The sequence below is a fragment of the Haliotis rubra genome, unplaced genomic scaffold (genome assembly GCF_003918875.1).
Source record: "Haliotis rubra isolate DU_JTF1 unplaced genomic scaffold, ASM391887v1 Scf381, whole genome shotgun sequence".
In the NCBI taxonomy this organism is placed as follows: domain Eukaryota; kingdom Metazoa; phylum Mollusca; class Gastropoda; order Lepetellida; family Haliotidae; genus Haliotis; species Haliotis rubra.
The window spans coordinates 578,809-588,518 of record NW_025767059.1 but is presented as its reverse complement, the minus strand read 5'-3'; the positions used below and the strand labels follow the sequence as shown (position 1 = coordinate 588,518).

General features: G+C 39.3%; 1 protein-coding gene across 1 annotated transcript; it reads left to right on the top strand.

The window, feature by feature from the left end:
• Positions 1–4,864: 4,864 nt before the first annotated feature.
• LOC124286392 (tropomyosin-like) lies at positions 4,865–5,869 on the top strand. Its single transcript, XM_046722759.1, has one exon. The coding sequence runs from the start codon at positions 4,865–4,867 to the stop codon at positions 5,717–5,719; it is 855 nt and encodes a 284-aa protein (XP_046578715.1). The 3' UTR covers positions 5,720–5,869.
• The last annotated feature ends 3,841 nt before the right edge of the window (positions 5,870–9,710 follow it).

Below are 9,710 nucleotides of genomic sequence, written 5' to 3'. Positions count from 1 at the left end.
AGTGTTTGTTTATTTTCTTCATAATGTGGATGGAGATCTGGCAAATTGCAGAATCATGTGTCATGATGTTTAATTTGCATAACAACCGGAAGTGTCTGTGTTTTTCTAACGGTCATGCGTGCTCTCCTTTCCGTCCCGCCTGTCATGCTTGTGCGGCTTTTTTTATTCCCTTCATCATTTAAGTTTTCTTAATCACCCTCCCTCCCTGCTCTGTTTTTTTGTATTATTCTTTTTTCTTTCCTTTCTTCTCAATCTCATGACACATTGTTCTGCCTAAACACTTCAATATTTTATCTGTTCCTTTGCTTATGACTGACTGCTCCGTTATTACTTTGAGACATACCATGATGATGGTGTCTGTGGTGTTTATAGTATTTTAGGTCAGTCTTGGGCTGTGTGATATTTTCACCTCAGCGACGTGTTTACCTATATTATTAAACTCCACCTTAACCGCCAAACAAGTGTTTGTCTATTTTCTTCATAGTGTGGATGGAGATCTGGCAAATTACACTCAACTGAAACAAATACTTCGCCATCGAAAACAAATACTTTCTTCGGTTTTAGCACCTGGCGTATGTATATTTAAACCTTCAAAGGAAATATATTCTTTCTTATAAATGCAGATGAAAACTGGTGTGTGTGTGTGTGTGTGTGTGTGTGTGTGTGTAGGGGACCAGCCATTGGTTCAGGCCAGGCTGGGGTGAAGTCGGTGAGGCCCAGGGGCGGTCTCTGTGGATTCTTACAACTGACCATCATATCTACTGGAAACAAGCCCTATTCTTCTCTATTGCATTTTAACTTGTCGGATTTGCCTGAATAAACGCACGAAACGTCCTTCTTGAACTAGCACATATGCGTTAGATTGGCAGAGATTACGCCATTCACTGACCGCCCGGTGTTGAAACGAATACAGATATACCACCAACCGCGACACAAAATTTCTTGTCCGGCAACTGTTTTCCATATGTGTATGTATATTCTGTAAACATTGTTAGACAGATGTCTGAAGCCGAAGGGACAGAAGAGAACCTGGGACACACTGAACTACGGTCAAGCGAACTATAATTTATGGTCCTTTTAAGTTCGCTATAAGCATATTGAATAAAATATATAACTAGTGGCTGGCATAAAAAAAAACAGTTCGTACTTACCGTCACTCCATCTTCAGCGTGTTCGTTATAAATGTAGTTTATTTTACCTAAATGACGCAAATAGTATATTGAAATAGACGGGGTCTTGGGAGAGTTTGTTGCAAACGCAAGTAATGTATATGCACTGTTATATACTACCCATCAAAAGTTTAGACTCACTAGTGTAAATATAGCCACTTTCTTCAGTCAACTGTTTAAAGGTACTGTTTACACATGAACTGATGCATTGTAAAACAAATTCGTAACGTTGAAAAGATTATTGTCATGAGTTCAATAAATTATGAAAATTGGTGAATTCTTAACAAAGCTTTACACCAAAACGCAGCTGTTCACGTGCACGATATTTGCACATGCTTTTCAGCAATTTGATTGATCCTCGTGCAATTCATCTGTATAAGGCTTGCTGTTGGTTCCCCCAAGTTAGTGGAGAAATTCATCTTCGATGTCACCTCATATATATACATAAAATATATTGAGTGCTTTAAATGAGTCTAAACTTTTGATGGGTAGTATATATATGAAAGTGTATTTCGAAATAGCTATTTACTTATTTGTTTTTAGATTCAATTTAACTCATGACAAGTCTTGGCACATCACAAGGGTTGTCTATGCCATTTTTTTCAAACACTGGTGTTCGATAAGGATGTACATTATCACCAACACTCTTTAATATATTTATAAACGATATGCAAAAATATCTACAACCAGAAATACTAGGAGTAAAACTGAATAATATTCAAATATGTCATTTATTATTTGCTGATGATCTCGTGTTATTATCAGATTCACCCCTTAAATTGCAAACGCTATTGAACAATGTATCACGATATTGCACCATAAATAATCTGCAAATTAACCATGAAAAATCCAAAGTAGTTATCTTTGGAAAGAACAATAAATGCAACAATAACTGTAAATGGTCAGCACAAGGCAAAACGATAGGTACAGCTGACAGGTACACATATCTTGGAATACAACTACATGAAAATGGAAAGTTCAAAAGTTGTATTCAAGCACTCACGAAGAAAGCCACAGGTGCTTATCATAGATTAAAAACATCGGTCTTTCATGATGATATTCCAGTAAAACTAGCAATAAAACTATTTAAAACCCTCATAGAACCAATAATGTTGTACAATTGTGAAGTCTGGGGTGTAGATTTTACAATGTTAAAAAATACCTATTTCATTGTAAAAACAAAGCTCATCGATCACATTTTTCAAAACTACGTTTAAGTAATCATAAACTCAAAATTGAAACTGGAAGATATACAAAACCTGCAACCCCTTTAGAACAACGTCTCTGTGAAATGTGCAGTGTCTTAGACGATGAGCAACACCATGTAATATCATGTACCAAGTATAACGAAGAAAGGGAATCACTTATACACACAATGCTATATTATGACCAAGAATTTACTTCACTCTCAAAAAAAGAACAATTCTTAATAATTTTCACGAACAGAAGTCCTGAATTAATTTCCAAAATATGTCACCATCTTTACAACTTTAAATGAATGTTATATCTTACCATAGTCTCCTCATATATTATTTCCATGTCATTATACCACATGATTTCTAAAACTTGTTATAATGTACATCATTTATGTGTGAAATGTATCTATATTTCTTGTACCTACTGTGTAAATATTTGTAGCTTATAGAATATTGCCACTGTTCCTTCATGGAATGCTATGCAATAAATATCTTATCTATCTATCATAAATATGCGTTTCTCCATGATTTACAAGTATTAACTTTTCTTCGGTTATATTGAATCAGTAGCTCCAAAGATAGGTATACAGAATTCTTTTACTCTGGATTTTAATATCAGGGCGAGTGAGTGAGCGAGTGAGTGAGTGAGTGAGTGAGTGAGTTTGGGAGGAAGGCTGTACGTGATGAATGTCTCAGATTGTTATCATTAACAACACTTTTAGTCTATAAAACATGTATTTGGGATTCACCCATTAGAGTATTAATGTCACGAAGTACGGTTGCAAAACATAGGGAAGGTGCGGGTATCTTTTAACGAAATAGAAACAAATGTCTCGAGCTCTTCAACTGTTGAAGCAAGACCTTACAATAATTGTTTGGGGGTCTCTGACAAAACTTAAAATTTCTGTTCATTGTTTTTTTTTAAAGCCAAAGTATGACGGCGAGTCACACCGAACTGTGTGTGGCATTACACGTTCGCCCTAGCCATGTTACCGTGTACGCGTGAAACATCCTTCAAGTAAATCATCTGACGCCGACTGAGCCCCGGCCGGATCGCTTATCGTGTTCCGACCCCCTGGTGACGGGAATGTTTAATTATTGGCAACGAAGGGAAATGGGGGAGGTGGATGCTACTCAAACTTTCCCCTTCCCCACCCGTAATTCCTTCCTTTCCCTCCCATCACCAAACACCCTAAACAAACAGAAAAACGAAGTATTTACGATCATTGCTTCAAAGTCTATTCGTGCTACAATGTTATCATATCATACCTGGTCATGAACCAGACTTTATTAACTGCATGGGCATGTCCTGGCGATATACTCACCCATGTCCAGAGTGAGTGAGTGAGTTTAGTTTTACGCCGCACTCAGCAATATTCCAGCTATATGACTGCGGCCTGTAAATAATCGAGTCTGGAAAAGACAATCCAGTGATCAACAGCATGAGCATCGACCTGCGCAATTGGGAACCGATGACATGTGTCAACCAAGCCAGCGAGCCTGACCATCCGATCCCGTTAGTCGCCCCTTACGACAAGCATGGGTTACTGAAGGTTCATTCTAACCCAGACCTTCACGGGTACCCATGTCAAGAGAAGTTGTCAACTTAACACAAAACCACTATGGAAGCGTATTGTTGCTACCTTCTAAAAGAAATTAACCTACGTATATAATTGCGGCTTTTTAAAGATTGTTGTACTAATACGTTTCCATCAAAAAGTTTGCGCATAATATTTATTTTATTTTGGATGCATCTTATATGCTGTGAAAAGTTCTAAGTTTTAATCTATCAACCACGGTTTTCATTCATTCAGTTTAAACCCTGAATGCATGGTTGAGCGGGTAAGGTTTAGCAAAGAGAAAGATGAATTACAAAGTACATGAATATTCACACGCAGCAAAATATCATAATTAAAAATATGATGAAATATATCATTGTGTGTCCGAAGACGTTTCGGCGTTTCCTAATTATTTGTGTTTATTACAGAGAACTAATATCTTCCGACATGCGAACAAATATTTACTATAAACATTCCCCTGGCCACGTGGCGGTGATGGCATTACAGCGATGGGAATGGTGCATTCTCTGATGCAATTCCACATAATATCCAGTTCCAACTCTACTCTGCGATGCTGGTGTCAAAACATGCAGGCAATTTCAATCAGGAGCACTACCGTGACGAGGCCTCGGCATAACCCTTGCATAACGCTAACTAAAGACTGGCCGCCCGTTGGTCCAGATGGCCTGCCCCGGTACCGCAACACGCTCACCCCTCACTGGGGGGTCGGGACGATGGGGGTCAGCTTCTTGTATATATAACTAGCTAACACCGATGGACAATCACATTCAGCTTCTGCCTCCACCAGCCAGGACTACTGCAGCCTCAGTGATTTTTAGAATCGTTATCTTGTGTTGTTGAGTCGATCTCGGCAACTGTAAAACTACAAGGTACTGTCAATTTCATTTGAGTTTTAATTCTCACAAACCTTTCATCAGCCATGGACGCCATCAAGAAGAAGATGCTTTCCATGAAGTCCGACAAGGACAACGCTTTGGAAAAATCCGAGACGTTGGAACAGCAGCTTAAAGACATCGAGATACAAAAGACTAAGGTTGAGGAGGACCTCCACGATCTCCAGAAGAAATACTCCAACCTCGAGGTAGACTTTGACAACGTCAACGAGCAGCTCCAGGAGGCCAATAGCAAACTAGAGACGTCGACCAAGAAAGTTACCGAGATGGAACAAGAGGTCAGTAGCACGTCTTCCAGGGCTACCATGTTGGAGGATGATCTGGAGAAGTGTCAGGAGAAACTGCAGACAGTCACTATCAAGCTGGAGGAAGCATCCAAGGCTCAGGATGAGACGGAGAGGTCACGCAAGGTCCTGGAGAACAAGAGCACTGCTGACGATGAGAGAATCGACCAGCTAGAAACTCAACTGAAAGATGCCAAGTACATCGCTGAGGAAGCTGAAAGGAAATACGACGAAACAGCCCGTAAGTTAGCCATGACAGATTCCGATCTGGAGCGAGCTGTCACCCGTTTTGAAGCTGCTGAAACCAAAACCATTGAGTTGGATGAAGAGTTGAAGGTTGTTGGAAACAACATGAAGTCCCTTCAGATCAGCGAACAGGAGGCTTGTCAGAGAGAGGAGACATTCGAGGAGACCGTCAAAGACCTGACCCAAAAGCTCAAGGATTCGGAGCACCGTGCAGCAGAGGCCGAGAGGACAGTGGCCAAACTCCAGAAGGATATGGACCGTCTGGACGATGAGCTCCTTACAGAGAAGGAGAAGAACAAGGCAATTCATGACGAGTTGGACCAGACATTCGCCGAGCTCGCCGGATACTAACAGTGAATGTGCGCTACACTCACGAAACCTGCCAGTGTTCTTCATATTTCTTGTGGGTGTTTTCTGTACTGTGACACTGTTCTACTGGACACCGCCATGACTTTTTGGATTACGCATGTGATGCTTGTAACTGTGAATTCCAGATTACTGTCCTGGGTGCAATGGATGATAGATGCAGGGATGATAATACTCAACTTTGTGCTTGAATCTTGGATATCTACGTCGATAACAGAAAGCTTTCTTTGAGTATGTATGCTTCAATTTACTGCTGAATATTGTACATAACTAAACCTGTATCAGCTTATTACAACTATTATTTATAAAGTGTATCAATAGATATACATTGTTTCTGAATAAACCTGTCAGTCTAGAACATGGGTCATATTTTGCATAATTCCAGCCAGCCAAATGTTTGACTGACTGACTGAGTTTTGGTTTTACGCCCCTTTTTAATAATATTCCAGCAACATCACGGCGGTGGACACCAGAAATGGGCTTCACACATTGTACCCATGTGGGGATTCGAACCCGGGTCCTCGGCGTGACGAGCCAACGCTTTAACCACTAGGCTACCCCACCGCCCCGCCAAATGTTTGACACTGTTACAGGATTCCACATATGTGTGTTTAATGATTACAAGGAAATACTAACGGAAACCAGATAGCAAGCTGAACACGAAGTTTTGCATACTACAAAGACTGACAATCTTCTTCTTAGTGAGTACCATTTGTTTTCTGCCACAGTTGTCTGCCACGGCTATGTAGTGCCTGAATACACACTGCCATTTAGAAAGTGGTCAAATGTAACATATGTAATATTTGGGATTACACTTTCTTAGTAAAGTACAGATACTAGTACGTTTGTTTGGTTGAGTCCCATCCGGGATTCGAACCCACACCCTCAGAGTCAGGCACCTAATCGCCAGCACACAAAGTCAGCCGCCGAACCCGCTAAGCCACCGCCACTGTGGTAACCCACATATAACATATATATGTTATATAGTGTATGTTGTCCCAATCAGGTTAACCAGTTTTCAGTTTTAGGATCGAGACTTCCACAATATTCAGGTCTGATAATTTGAAGTCAAGTTCAGGCACTTCATGTGCCCCATAGGTAAATATTATAAGCCCAAAGCCTACAGCTACTAACAGGCATGCAATGGTAATCACCTGTCACGCTTATACAAATATAAGTATTCAAACAATTTTTCTCAAGATTCTGATCTGATTCTCATTATTTGTCTCTGGTCTGTTTAACGCAGAGTATAAGGAAAATGACAGCACCGATTTTGGGTGGGCTTGGTTTGAACAAGTATAATGAAAACATCATATTGGAGGCACGGTTTGTGATTATTTACGACTTCAGTAGCCAGTTCACAGCATCAATAAACGTTCGGGAGTTTCTGTGGCAGAAGATATCATAAATAGTGACCTACCTTGACAAAGACGATGTGTGATGCAATGTTTTAATTGGACTTGTACCGACTGCCTGTGTTTCTTCAGGTAAACAACTGACTTGCGTACATGTATCTACGACGCTTAAAGTGTTTGTGTGTGAGTGGGTGAGTGTGTGTGTGTGTATTTGCTTGTGTCTGTCTATTTGATAGTTTCTCAGTATTTGTGATTGTGTGTGTCTGTGTATTTGTGTGTGTATCTCTCTCTCCCTCTCTCTCTCTCTCTCTTTCTCTCTCTCCCTCTGTGTGTGTGTGTGTGTGTGTGCTTGCAGCGAAGGCAATTTATTAGCAGCTGAATTTACGTTTACAACTGAAAGGTCCCCTTCATCCGTTATGTAAGACTGACATGTATATAGAGAGATCAGGGCCTTAAGTAATGGGGGTGTTACGACGTAAATTGTAATAAAAACGTAAATTGTAATATATATTACATTTTACCGCAACTAAAATTATTACAATTTACGTCAATTATTATTACAATTTGCGTATTACAATGTACATCAATTATTATTACAATTTACGTTTTTTATTACATTTTACGTCAAGTTTATTACAATTTGCTGCAAGTATTACAATTTGCGTTTTTATTACAATTTGCGTCGTAACAGAGGGCAAGCAAGGGGACAGCTTTAACCCACCCCCATTCAATGGCGGCCCATCTGACGATGATCGGTACCAGAATGATACACCTAATTACATATAATTACAACAACCATTAATAAATAGAATAAGGAATCCAGGGCAATGACATAGACTACCCGGAATCCTATAAACTGAAGGCATAGTGTGCAATACCTAATGATAATTAACGAACAAAAGACTTAGTTAGAAAAAGGATTACATTCAATCCACATGAATAAAGAAATAAAGTATAACATTCAAAACAATGAATACACAATACACAAATAAAAATTGATTGGTGAATAAATAAATAAATTAATAGTATTATATAAACTATCGACTTTGTTTTATTTTTGGAACTATGAACCGATACTATGTGATGAAGCATTCCCTCATCATGATGTGGTAATTTGATCTGAAAAGTCTTGGAACTTACAACATGGTCATCAGTGCAGTGAGCTAAATGCGGCGCCACCTGGTGACAGGATATCAGTGGAACTTCGTGCATCAGCTTGCAGATTACTGATTACCAGCATGTCCAGCGATACTGCACACACACAGAAACACACCTTTGATACCAAGTCCATGCACTATCTACTCTAGGAAGACAGACTCTAGGAAATTCAAATACATTGACAGCTGAAAGTGTATAATGGAGTCAAATTCACTTTTGATATTCTCTTGGAACTGTAAATGTGTTACTTTCATGGTTGCTCATTAATATAGCAATCTTTCTGACTGACTTATCTTGTTAAGTTGCAATTAGTAAACTGAGTGAGTGAGTAATATTGAACAAACCTGAAGATATCATGTATATGATGTAAATGTCACGTGCAATGTCTGGACTGTCAACTAAATATAATAATACAACTATTGCATATTAATACTTTACCTGAACAAAACAAATTGTTTTGCATGTATAAAGATATGTCTAAACAAATTTATAAAGTTTAGTTCAGAACATTATGTACAGATGCTACACTTTTTGAACAAAGAAACTTTTTTTAATGAACATGAAAAAATTGGGTCAAACGCAACAGGATAGTTTATTTTATTCAAAATTGGACATTACGTACATGAAGTTATTTTACCTTCAGAAATCAGGAAATTGCATCTAAGAGCATCTAATTTTAAAAGATTCCCGGGGGTGCATGCCCCCGTTCCTACCTAGATCCGCGAACGTGGATAGTGACACACACACACACACACACACACACACCTATAACGAAATGTTCACTACAGCCCTGGAGATATTATATTATTATATAAATGTTCATCTACAAAACAAATCTAGATGGAGACCAGATCAATGCTAAATTTCTTGCTAAGAGCTGAGGCAATGTAGCCTTGCCGAATTATTCTACACTTCTAGATGTGAGTAGGAATATTGAATTTATTATGTTTGGTCTGGCCATGGAGACAAACAGCATGGCTCCATCAGCCACTTTCATCATCAACCTTACCCCTTGGAGACATGGACCACAATATCTAATGTATTTCGGCGATGTATCTATAGCTCCTGCATCTGTTGCATAAGCAATGCACATGTGCAAATTATACAACTGTACATGTTATAGTGAGATATATTCGTTGTCGTAAAAATGAATGGCAGTCCTTGCTGCATCTGTTTGTACCACTGTACACTTTAAAACATAGAAGAGAATGTGGTTTTCAGTCTTTGTTGTGTTACATAAGAGAGAAGGACTGACTGACTGACTGAGTTAAGTTTTACGCCGCTTTTAGCAATATTCATGCAATATCACGGCGGGGGACACCAGAAATGGGCTTAACACACTGTGCCCATGTGGGGAATCGAACCCGGGTCTTCGGCGTGACGATAAGAGAGAAGGAGGCGATGACAGCTAGCAACCTTAACGTTGGTGTGTTTATTGCGGGTTCCAGTCATTTCCCCGCCCG